Genomic DNA, 13,637 nt, shown 5'->3' with positions numbered 1-13,637 from the left:
GGTTTTTGTGTCAGAAGAGATGTGTGACTTCTTTCAAACGTTAATACAATATTTAGGCCATGTGATCAATAGCAAGGGTTTAGACAAAGCACCTGAGAAGATGGAGGCTCCATGACCAATGAATGTCACACAGTTAAGATCATTCCTCGGGTTAATTATTATTATGGTAAGTTTGCTTAGGACCTAGCAACTCTACTTAAGTCATCATATAGTTTGTTGTGCACAAAGCATGGCAATGAACACCAGAGTGCAAAAAAGCACATCAGTCAGTCAAAGAAGCCCTGAAGAAGTCAGAAGTGTTGATATATTTCAATCTAAAGTTATCACTTTGCCACTTGCCTATATTACCTTGCCATATGGAGTTAGAGTGGTGGTGTCACACATACTGCTGTCAGGGGAAGAAAGATCCATACCTTGCGCACCACGTACTTTGATGAGTGCTGAATCGGATTATGCCCGGTTGGAGAAAGAGGCACTGAATGTTATCTTTGGAACGTGAAAATTTCACCATTACCTCTATGGCCACCACTTCATTTTGCGGACAGACCATTGTCCCTGAACAACTATTTTTGGGTCACATAAATGTATTCTAGCTCTTGCCCCAAGCAGATTTAAACAATGGCCATTAATATTGTTATGCACCTTGAATTAAAATCATATATTTCCAGAAAATCGAGCTGACAGTATAGGGTGGATGCTTGTTATGGGGGATGAGAGTAATAATTCCTCCAAACTTGCAAGAAAGATTATTGGAACAATTACAAGACATCCAGGGATTATTTGAATAGGTACAACTTAGAAGGAGTTACTTTTGGTGGCCTGTACTAGATGCCTACATCGAGGAAATGTACCAGAAATGTGTGAGGAATCCACCACTGTTATCCCCATTACATCTGTGGGAATGACCTAAAATGCCTTGGCAACATTTATGCATTGACTTTGCAGGCTCATGCGAGGGCCACATGTTCATGGTTGTTATTAATGCACATTTCAAATGGCCAGAAGTTGTTAATGAAGTCAGCAGCTACAGAACCAACCAGTGAAAAGCTTGACATTTTCACCAGATTTGGAAAACCAGAACAAATTGTGAGTGATAATGGACCACAATTCATGGTTCAAAAATTTGGAGATTATTTGAAGATGAGAGGTATCTAACACATAAGATCAGCACTTAACCACCCATCAATGAATGGATTAGCCAAAATGTTTGTCCAGTCCTTGAAGCATTCACTGAAAATCTTTAAGGACCAAGGTTCATTAAATCACATCTAAACATTTTAATAGCAATATAGCACAATATCTCACACATGCCAATCAGAGTTCCCCATCTTTGATACTTCTGAAGAGGAAGCTGAGAACTACATCTGATCTACTCTTACTGCAGGAGACACCTGAGATAGTAGAAGCAATCAGCAGTTGCAAATTTTGAGAAGGTAATTTTAAAAGACGTTTGTTTCAATAAAGAGAACAAGTTTTGGAGCACAGCTATATCATTAGCAACAAGTGGGTTCCTGCAACTGCATTGGCTGAAACTGGCTGTATCTCCTATACAGTACAAACTGGAGGTGAACTCGTGTGGAGCCAACATGTTGATCAGTTGTTAGCATTGATGTACCAGTATCATATATGCCAAAACTACTTTGGGACGAACTGCTGTCCATACCATCAGATATGGTAACTATGACTTTGAATCAATCAGCAGAAACCGAGTTAACTGAAGAATCACTTGCTGCTACTTGTCTTCCTTCTGCAAAAGAGACTTACTCCTTCCAGAGAACAAGCATCTTCTGTAAAATCGGAGAATGCCTCTAAGGTCAAGAACAACCAAATCCTTGAAGTGCACAGGAAACCAGTGGGAAATCCACCAGTGAGAAAGTAATTGTGGATCCAATTTCACGTTGGAAATGCTGACCATAGGTTGGTGTTTCTGGACCATATTCAAAGCCATGTCTGTCACGGAGTCCAGTTGATCTATCACCAAATATCCTAGGAATATTACAGAGCTGTGCAAAATCATCTAATAGATCCATAGAAACCCTATAGTGCTGAAAGAGGCCATTTGCCCCATCAGGTCTACACTGACCACAATCCCACTCATATCCCTACATATTTACCCGCTAATCCCTCTAACCTACGCATCTCAGGACACTAAGGGGCAATTTTAGCATGGCCATTCAACGTAACCTACACATCTTTGGACTGTGAGAGGAAACCGGAGCACCCAGAGGAAGCCCACGCAGGCATGAGGAGAATGCGCAAACTCCACACAGACAGTGACCCAAGCTGGAAATGGAACACAGGTCCCTGGAACTGTGAAGCAGCACTGTGCTACTGTGCCGCCCATCTAATGATGCTGAAAAAAAAAGAAAGCAAGTAAGAAGGCATTGCATGTAGCTAACAACTGAACACCATGTTGTTTCCACACTCGTTTATCTTCAGTTTGTACTGTGTGGGAGATGGGGCCAATGCAATTGCAGGAACCCACTTTTCACTAATGGTATCGCTGCACTTCAAGACGTTCTCCTTATCGAATAAAACATCCTTCAGAATTATCGCCAGTGAAATACCCATTGTATTATTACAATCTCCTTCCCTGGGGACTCTCAGGTCTCTCAGATTCTTTCCTGTTCTAAAAATCTGGTGCTTAACTGTCTCCAGCAGCCACCGTTCTTCTTGCTCCTCCTTACGGTCCTAGCAGTGCCCACTACTGAGCTTTGGCATTGCTGGGACTGCCAGAATTACTGGCCAATCTTTCAAGGCAGAGCCTTCCACCCACTGAGGGGGGGGCAGAAGCCCCACTCTTACCTGGTTTAGCTTGTCAGCAGCATGGCTTTCTTCTGAATGTTGGCTTTCCTTCATTGGGGGAAGGATATAGTCCACCTCTCCATAATATCCAGCCTATAGTTTCACCTCACTGCCGCACAGTTACAATGCTGCAAGCCTCATGTCAAAATCTAACAGTTTACACTGACTACGCAACTATGAAAGCTATTCAGCTATAATATCCGCATCAACCAAGATTCATGACATTCATGGCGCTCAACAGCTGGAGCCAACTGAGGGGGGAATGGAACTAACACTGCTAAGACCATGATTAGTAGTGAAAACTATTGAAGATGACAGTATCTTCATACCTATTGCTCCTTATGATATCCCACTTCCCCCTTGTCATATAAGCTCTTCTGAATTACAAGCTGTATGCATGCACTATTTACTCCCTCAGTCAGCTTCCTCCGCTACTTGGCAAGAGATTTATGATGTGTCTTTTTCCTTTCAGCTATCCAACTAGCCAGGAAATGTAGGAATACCAACAAGATAGGAGATAGAAAATACCATCATTTAATTTCACACTTGCAGACTACAGCTCAGAGAATGGTCCTTGGCAGATGTAGGGATAGATTAGAAGTGGGATCTATATGTGATGGGACATCAGACTAAGTATGCTGCAGTCGAGGCAAGGAGCAAGGATAGAGTAGGTGCCAGCTTGTCGCTGAAGAGGACACAGAAGAAGAATGGAATTTTACAGTCCCTCCCATTTGTGAGATTTTCTATTCCTACTTTAGTCAATGGACTCTTGAACGACTCGCCACATTTTGCTGCCCTGTATTAGAATGTTTACATTTCTACCTACCAACAAAGCTCAAGGATAATTTGTATTCTATTTTCTTTCAACGTTCCATAGATTTTTTTTTAAAGGCAATTGAAATTTCTCTTCCTTTTCTATCTATATCTCTATCGTCCTCAACTTTATGTGTAATTAATTAGAATGTTTGCCTTTTCTAAAACTCAAAAAAAAATGGATAATAGTTAGAAATATTTAGTGGTTTCATGTTTGCTATCAAATGTCAACTGAATGTTATACTTTATAAAACAGCTCCAATTAAGATGACAATGAGAAAGGAGGTTTGTGGTAGGAAGTGTATGTGCCTATACAAGACTTATATATCACAAGTTGATCACAGTATCATGGCAAGTAATTATTAATTCAGACTAAAACTTAGAAAATATAAACAGTTGCCAGACACATTTTGTATCAAAGTTATCATAATTGGATAGCACACTGGAACTATCATATTTTGACAATAAATCAGCTCTAGCACTGGACTGTTTTTGTGTTATCAGAGTGGACAGTTTTTAATGCCTTCTTATTTGCTTTCTTGCTGCTTACCTTTTTTTATTTATTGATTTTTTTCGGCATCCATACAGATGATTTTGCACAGCTCTGTAATGTTCCTAGGATATTTGGTGATGGATCAACTGGGCTCCGTGATAGACCTGGCTTTGAATATGGCCCGGAAACACCACCCTATGGCCAGGACTTCCAACGTGGAATTGGATCCTATGACAATTATCTTCAGCCTGAATATAGACCCTATGATTCTCAAAGTGAGCTAGGATATGGACCAGGAGATCCCTATCTTGGACCAAGATTTGGACAGAGAGATCCACAACCTGACTCAGGATATGAACTGAGAGATCCACTTCTTACTCCTCAATATGGTCTGACAGAGCCCCAGTTTGGTGAAGGATATGGATTAAGAAATCCACAACCTAGGCCTGAGTATGGTTCTCGAGGATATTCACGCTCTCCACAATACCGCCCTCAAGAGCCTGGGAGGATTCCGTTGTTTAGTAGCAGTGACAGTGGTAAGCTGAGATTTTTTTGTTACAACTAGACTTTTTCCTGTGAATGAATGTGTTGAAGTTATAGCATTGGCTTTATCCATAAAGAACATGTATAGATTTTACCCAATTGGCAAAAATAGCCCAAAGTTCGAGTTCTAGGTGTATAGATCATTAAACATCTTTGAGCAGGTGCAATTTTACCTTGCACAATTATTTCACTAATAATATGCTCCATTGTGACTTAGCAGAACTGAACTTGACATAACATGAAGGCACTGCTCAGAATTTTAATTATCTTAATTCTGGTTACATAAGATGTGATTTAATTGCTCAAATAATTGTTTTTTATATATTTGTGATGGGATGCAGCCAGATCAAATTTTATTGTCCATTCCTAACTACTCTTAATGTGGTAGTGAGCCACCATCTTGAACTGCTGCAGTCCATGTAATTTAGGTTCACCCACAATGTTGTCTAGACAACAGTTTCAGGATTTAGACCTAGTGGTGGAGTAGTATTATATTTCCAATTCGTGCCCCACTGATGAATTTGCCACAGCAAATTCTCATTATCCCTTCCTAGAACCATAGAATCCCTAGAGTGCAGAAAGAGCCAACTGGCCGATCAAGTCTGCACCGACTCTCCAAAAGGCCATCAACCCAGGCCCTCCCCTCCATTCTATCCTGTATAATATCCCACATATAGTACCATGGCTAAACCACCTAACCTATAACATACACATCTTTGGACTGTGGAAAGAAACCAGAGCACCAGGAGGATGCACACAGACATGGGGAGAATGTGCAAGCACCAAACACACAGCCACCCAAGGCCGGAATCAAATCCGGGTCACTGATATTTTGAGGCAGCAGTGCTAACAATTCTGCTACCGTGCCACCCCTCAGTAGATATATCACATTATTTCTTTTAATTTATTATAGATACTCCATGGGTGACCATAGTGCCAATGGAATTGTTTTGCACAGTGCACACGAAGTGTATAGTTGAGGCATTGGTAAAACTTACACAGCAACCCACATGATTAATTTCAAAATTCTTCTCGTACATATTGGCCTGTGCAGAAAATAAATCAATGTGTAGGTATGATTTGCAGAAAATGTTAAAAGGTTGGAAATAATTAGAAATAGCCGTCACCTTTTCAAAAGACTGTATGTGGAAATGAAGTGACAACCCAGAAAAGCAGATCTCATATGGAGGCATAAAATATTCTGTAGCACTGCTCTGCCATCCTATCTGAAAGATGCTGAAGTGAATGTGCTGCTGTACATTTTCAATGCAGCGAAGGCTGCTGTGGTGACCATTCCAGAACACCATTGACCATAGAGCATTACTGCATAAAAACAGGCCTTTCAGCCCCTCTTGGCTGTGCTGAACCATTTTGCTGCCTCCTCCCACTGACCTGTATCTGGACCAAATCCCTCCATACCCCTCTCATACATGTACCTGTCCAAGTTTTTCTTAAATGTTAAAAGTGAGCCCGCTTTCAGCACTTCGTCTGGCAGCTCATTCCACACTCTCACCACTCTCTGTGTGAAGAAGCCCGTCCTAATATTCCCTTTAAACTTTTCCCCCTTCATCCTTAACCCATGTCCTCTAGTTTTTTTCTCCCCTAGCCTCAGTGGAAAAATCCTGCTTACATTCACTCTATCAATACCCATCATAATTTTATACACCTCTATCAAATCTCCCCTCATTCTTCTATGCTCCAGGGTATAAAGCCCAAACCTGTTCAACCTTTCTCTCTAACAGTTTCTCAAGTCCTGGCAACATTCTTGTAAACCTTCTCTGCACTCTCTCAACCTTTCCTATGTAATGCCCAAATTTGAAGGGAGAAAAGCAGGTTTGAGTTTCATACCTCATTATCTTCATCCCAGAAATGTTAAGTTCTGACCTACCTGAATATGTCTACACATCATATGGGAGTCATTGAGTTATGCTGCTTCCTCTAGCACAACCTTTCGACATCCTATGAGATTGAACATTGTGTAAAAGTTTATGTCATTGTATTCTCTCCAGTCATGACCAGAAGCAATGACTACTTCAAGCATTCTTGAATGCAGGAAAATCATAAAAGATAGGAGCAGGAGTAGGCCATTTGGTCCATCAACCCTGCTCTGTCATTTGGTAACATTATAATTAAACTGATTGTGGCTTTAACTCCACTTTTCTCTTTCTTCCTTCACTGTCACTGGGTCAAAATCCTGGAATTCCCTTCCTAACAACACTGTAGGGTGTCCATCAGATGAACTGCATCAATTTGAGGATTCACCACCCACTTCCCAAGGTCAGTTAGGGTTGGGGAACAAACAATGGCCTTGCCTGCAATGTTCACATCCCATGAAAGATTTTTAAAAACTGAATTTTGCACAATGCTTGTTAATAGTCATCAGGTCTTCCTGCCTGATAACTTGCACTCCAATAAGCACCTCGTATTCAATGTTTCAGATAACTACTCCTAAAAAAATGTGCACAGAAGCCTAAGCCATATCATATGTATAAATGATTAACCCACCTCAAACATACAGGCTGCTGGCAGTCTGCATTCAAATTATAAGCTAAGTTTATGAGGTTCCAACTTTAAAATAAATTAAGTGATTGTTTATATCATGGCTATAGTGACATTCCAGTTCTGGGCAGCTGTCATTGATTGGCAGTAACAATAACTGCAGGTACTTTGCCCAGTGCCCTAGGCTCTCCTACTTCTCTTCCCTGCCCCAGAAACCAAGGATAAGTGATATAAAGGAAACATTGAACATTACAGTGCTGTACAGGCCCTTCGGCCCTCAATGTTGCACCGACCTGTGAAACCAATCTAAAGCCCATCTCATCTACACTATTCCAATATCATCTATATGTTTATCCAATGACCATTTAAATGCACTTAATAGAGCCATTGAACATTACAGCACAGAAACAGGCTTTTTGGCTGTGCCGAACCATTTTTCTGCCTAGTCCCACTGACCTGCATCTGAACCATATCCCTCCACACCCTTCTCATCCATGTACCTGTCCAAGTTTTTCTTAAATGTTAAAAATGACCACTTCATCTGGCAGCTCATTCCACACTCCCACCACTCTCTGTGTAAAGAAGCCCCCCTTAATATTCCCTTTAAACTTTTCCCCCTTCACCCTTGACCCATGTCCTCTAGTTTTTTTTTCCCCTAGCCTCAGTGGACAAATCCTGTTGGCGAATCCACTACTGTTGCAGTCAGGGCATTCCACGCTCTTACTACTCTTTGAGTAAAGAACCTACCTCTGACATCTGTCCTATATCTACCACCCCTCAACTTAAAGCTATGTCCCCTCGTGCTAGCCATCTCCATCCAAGGAAGAAGATTCACATTGTCCACCCTATCTAATCCTCTGATCATCTTATATGCCTCTATTAAGTCATCTTTTAACCTTCTTCTTTCTAACAAAAATAGCCTCAAGTCCCTCAGCCTTTCCTCATAAGACCTTCCCACCATACCAGGCAACATCCTAGTAAAGCTGCTCTGCACCCTTTCCAATGCTTCCACATCATTCCTATAATGCGGCGACCAGAATTGTACGCAATACTCCAAGTGCGGCTGCACCAGAGTTTTGTACAGCTGCAACATGACCTCATGGCTCCAAAATTCAATCCCTCTACCAATGAAAGCTAACACACCGTATGCCTTCTTAACAACCCTATCAACCTGGGTGCCAACTTTCAGGGATCTATGCACATGGCCACCGAGATCTCTCTGCTCATTCACACCATCAAATAACTTACAATTAGCCCAGTACTCTGTATTCCTGTTACTCCTTCCAAAGTGAATCACTTCACACTTTTCCACATTAAACTCCATTTGCCACCTCTCAGCCCAGCTCTGCAGCTTACCTATGTCCCTCTGTAACCTGCAATATCCTTCCGCACTGTCCACAACTCCACCGACTTTAGCATCGTCCGCAAACTTACTAACCCATCCTTCTACACCCTCATCCAGTTCATTTATAAGAATGACAAACAGCAGTGGCCCCAAAACAGATCCTTGCGATACACCACTAGTAACTGAACTCTAGGATGAACATTTCCCATCAACCACCACCCTCTGTCTTCTTGAGCTAGCCAATTTCTGATCCAAACCGTTAAATCACCCTCAATCCCATGCCCCAGTATCTTCTGCAATAGCTTACCATGGAGAACTTTATCAAACGCTTTACTGAAATCCATGTACACCACATGAAGTACTTTACCGACATCCACCTCTTTGGTCACCTTCTCAAAGAACTCAATAAGGTTTGTGAGGCACAACCTATCCTTCACAAAACCGTATTCCTTTCTAGATGATTATAAATCCTATCTGTTATAATCTTTTCCAAAACTTTGCCCACAACAGAAGTAAGGCTCTCTGATCTATAATTACCAGGGTTGTCTCTACTCCCCTTCTTGAACAAGGGGACAACATTTGCTGTCCTCCAGTCTTCTGGCACTATTCCTGTAGACAATGACGATATAAAGATCAAAGCCAAAGGCTCTTCAAGCTCCTTCCTAGCCTCCCAAAGAATCCTAGGATAAATCCCATCTGGCCCAGGGGACTTATCCATTTTCATACTTTGCAGAATTGCTAACACCTCCTCCTTATGAACCTCAAACCCATCTAGTCTAATAGTGTGTATCTTAGTATTCTCCTCAACAACATTGTCTTTTTCCTGTATGAATACTGACGAAAAATATTCATTTAGCGCCTTTCCTATCTCTTTGGATTCCACACACAACTTCCCACTACTGTCCTTGACTGGCCCTAATCTTACCCTAATAATTCTTTTATTCCTGGCCTAACTATAGAAAGCTTTAGGGTTTTCCTTGATCCTACCTTCCAAAGCCTTCTCATGTCCCCTCCTAGCTCTCTCTTTAGATCCTTCGTGGCTAACTTATAACTCTCAAGTGCCCTCACTGAGACTTCATGTCTCATCTTGACATAAGTGTCCTTCTTCCTCTTCACAAGCGATTCAACTTCTTTAATAAACCATGGTTCCCTTGCTCGACCACTTCCTCTCTGCCTGACAGGTACATACTTATCAAGGACACGCAGTAGCTGTTCCTTGAACAAGCTCCACAAATCAATTGTGCCCATCCCCTGTAGTTTTCCTCCACATCCTATGCATCCTAAATCTCACCTAATCGCATCATAATTTCCTTTCCCCCAGCTATAACTCTTGCCCTGCGATATATACCTATCCCTTTCCATCGCTAATGTAAATGTAATCGAATTGTGGTCATTATCACCAAAGTGTTCGCCCAGCTCCAAATCTAACACCTGGCCTGGTTTATTACCCAGTACTAAATCCAATGTGGCCTCGCCTTTTGTTGGCCTATCTATATACTGTGTCAGGAAACCCTCTTGCACACATTGGACAAAAACTGACCCATCTAAAGTACTTGAACTATAGCTTTAATTTTACAATATTTGTAAAGTTAAAATCCCCCATAACAACTACCTTGTTACTTTCGCTCCTATCCAGAATCATCTTTGCAATCCTTTCCTCTACATCTCTGGAACTTTTTGGAGGCCTATAGAAAACTCCCAGCAGAGTGACTTTTCCTTTCCTGTTTCTAACCTCAACAGCCAACTCCAATCCTATCTTCCGTCAACATCAACATATTTTTCCTGTTTGGAGTCACTGGGCAAACTTTTCCCCTGGCTAAAATAGCTTACAAAATTCATATTCAGAATTGATCTTGGAAGCTTCCTGGTAGGTCAATGTCAGACATCATTAACGACTGCACTGTAAAGACATTTTAATGTCACTAGTTCAATGTCTACTGCAGAGACTCAAGCAGAGTAGAGGGTGATGCTTCTGTGTAGTACTACATAGAATGTTATACTGTCTCAAATTGGTCTTTTGGCTGCAAACCAAGACACTATCTACTTGGCAAGGTGACACAACGGTTAGCACTGCTACCTCACAGTGCCAGGGACTCAGATTCGTTCCCAGCCTTGGGTTACTGTCTGTGTGGATTTTGTACGTTCTCCCCGTGCCTGCAAAGGTTTCCTCCAGAAACTCCAGTTTCCTCCAACAGTCCAAAGATGTTCAGATTAGGTAGATTGGTCAAGATAAATTGCTCCTTAGCGTCCCGGGATGTGTAGGTTAGGTAGATTGCCATAGCAAATGTGTGGGGTAATGGGGATAGGGCTGCGGATAGACCTGGCCGGGACGTTCTTTTGGAGAGTCAGTGCAGACTCAATCTGCTGAATGACCTCCTTCTATACTGTAGGGATTCTATGGATTCTACTCTTAAAAATCCCATACAAATAAGAAATGGAGAATTCTCTAGTTGTCCAGGTTAACATTTTGCCATCAGCTAACACCACTAAAAAAATTTCCCCAGATAATATCTCTTTGGTATTTGTTGGAGCTTGCATTGCATAAATTGGGTGGCATGTTTCCTGAGAATAGCTAGGCCCATGACCTGATTAAAATTAGGTCTTGATCATTTGGAGTGGTTAGCTCAAATGCCAGTGTACGTCCTTGAGCAGCTCATCCAAGAAACAGGAGCTCAATATGGACATTGACTCTCAAGTTTGTCTCCCTCCTTCCTGGGACCATCAAGAATGGGAGGGGAAGTTGATTGTGAAGGGAGAAGGCAATCAAAGACGAAAGGAGAGGATAAGAAGGGGAAAGTGATGAGGAGAGAAGGGAGACAATTAGCAAGAGGGGAAAGGTGATAGAATGGGAAGGTGATAGGGAGAGAGGAGGGTGAGGAGAAGAGGGGAAGTGGGGAGAGGTAAGGATGCTGGCAATGGGGAACATGCTAGGATGAAGGGAAGATGCTCAGGAGAGCAGAGATACTAGGAAGAGGGAAAGCTGGTAGAAAGAGAAGGAAAACAATTGAAGAGGTAGGAAGAATGGGGGAACAGAAAGGCAATGGGGAGGGTGTGGAAGGTGATGGGGAGGGTGTGGAAGGTGATGGGGAGGGTGTGGAAGGTGATGGGGAGGGTGTGGAAGGTGATGGGGAGGGCTGCAAAGTGATGTGGAAGGGGTGAAAGGTGACGGGGAGGGGGTGTGGAAGGTGACGGGGAGGGGGTGTGGAAGGTGACGGGGAGGGGGTGTGGAAGGTGCTCCACAGGGCAAGAAAGCATTCTGTAGAAATCCTCAAAACCAGAAGGGGCCATTAGAACTGCTGTGGAGACAGAAGGTCAATTCTACTTCTCCAAACTCCCCAGGAGAGATTTTTTTTAGACAAATGTTACTTTTCACTCACAGCATTGGTGGACTGGGTAGATAAAGAAGTACTGAAGAATTCTGAGTGATGGAGGCCTGCTATTATACTTGTATGCCCAATGTCAAGAATAGTTCCTTTAGTAGGCACTAAGCCTGTCACCTACATACTCAAAGGATAATCATGTGTTTTTGATTTCTGCTTCGGACATCTTTGAAATGCATTAAACAGTGGAAGCCTGCTAAATTGGTCTGCTTGAAAAGGCATAACTTAACTCCCATTCCAACCATCCTTGCCAAGTTTTTTAGCAATTTATTTAATGCAATTCATGCTTTGTACCACTAGATGCCACTTCAAACTAACATTTCTTCTCAATATAACAAGGTATTCTTCCATAATGGGTACAGTAAAAATAAATGCTGCTTTTAATACAATCTGCACACTGCGGGCTGAGAATGTCAAAATAGAAACATGACATGGAAAATTTTCAGAATTGTTTTCAATGTTTTTACAGCAGAATTAACAGCATTCTAAGGACATTATATTCAAGACACCCCTTCTTTCATTACTAGTTATTTGCAAATGTTCCATTATTGATGAACAAAATGTGCCAACGGGGAAGAACAAGGTGTTTTAACAATTATGAAAAAATGTTTGATTATGCAGAAAACATACTGGGCCTGATCTTCCACTCTCAAGATTATCGGCCCACCTGCCTACCTATCTTCCACCCGACCCACTTACCTACTTAGTTCACCCACCTCACCACCCTATCCATTCAATCATTTATCCACTCACCCATTCGCTTACATTCAAACTTTATATTTACAGTATAAAATTCAGTCCCATAAAAGGGGTCATGTCCTAATTTCTCCCCTCACATCCTCGCAATGGTATAGTGCTATGATTGCCAAGATGCGAGAACACTGGTTCAGATGACCCAGTAAGAAATGCAGAGCAATGTTGGGGCATGGAAAAGTTCAAGTGCTACAGCAATCCAACAATGATTGTCACTTTATGTGAGATCCAGACTCATATCTCATTACTTTTCTGTGCTAATTAGTAAACCATGGTTCTAGCATAGATGCAAAAAGGAAGAAAGTCTAAATGTAAAACAAACCATCATGAAGGTTTTAATGTTGGAAAACTGGGACATTGCAGAGCATAATACAGATGAGAAAGAGCTTTGAATGTGAAGTGGACTGTAGCTACAGAGGAAGTGGCAAACATACAGTCAAAGTATACAGGATACATAAGTGATAATGGAAATAGAACACAGGACTGTAAAGCTTGATTCTGTTATTGTTTGCTCAATTTCAAATATTTTACAGATTTTTTTAATATAAAAGCCAGGTTTGTGTCCTAACCCAGACACATCACAGCGGGTCAATGAGCATAGCCATGGTACTTTAGTGGGATGTCGCTGAATTCAGCACTTGAGCTGGATTGCAAGGCACAATTCAGTGGGAGTTGGTATTGTCAGTTTCAAGGTGGTAATGTCTAAGTTGTAATACCTGAAGCTATTTTAGTTGTATGTTCTTTGACACTGTTTGATCTTGTTTTCTAAGATCGTTCCAGTAGTTTTGAAGGCTTACAAGCAGAGGAATGTGGAATTCTGAATGGCTGTGAAAATGGGCGATGTGTTCGAGTGGAGGAAGGGTACACCTGTGATTGTTTTGATGGATTTGAGCTTGATATGACAAAAATGACTTGTGTAGGTGAGTGTTCTTCTGCTTCAGCATAACCTTCCTTCCCTACATCCCCTTCTTTCTTACACTGCTATCCCTGATCACCGGTCACTCCC

General features: G+C 41.8%; 1 protein-coding gene across 1 annotated transcript in view; it reads left to right on the top strand.

Moving 5' to 3' along the window:
- The window catches only part of LOC145352441 (latent-transforming growth factor beta-binding protein 2-like), a 440,928-nt gene that overhangs the window by 419,495 nt on the left and 7,796 nt on the right, over positions 1-13,637 (top strand). The window contains exons 34-35 of the mRNA XM_080202303.1: positions 4,207-4,647; positions 13,402-13,551. Coding sequence (XP_080058429.1) covers positions 4,207-4,647; positions 13,402-13,551 — 591 coding nt within the window. The remainder of the gene's footprint in view (positions 1-4,206; positions 4,648-13,401; positions 13,552-13,637) is intronic.

This window comes from Carcharhinus amblyrhynchos, chromosome 14 (assembly GCF_965287045.1).
Source record: "Carcharhinus amblyrhynchos chromosome 14, sCarAmb.v2.hapA, whole genome shotgun sequence".
Lineage (NCBI taxonomy): Eukaryota > Metazoa > Chordata > Chondrichthyes > Carcharhiniformes > Carcharhinidae > Carcharhinus > Carcharhinus amblyrhynchos.
This window is presented reverse-complemented; position numbering and strand designations above follow the sequence as displayed.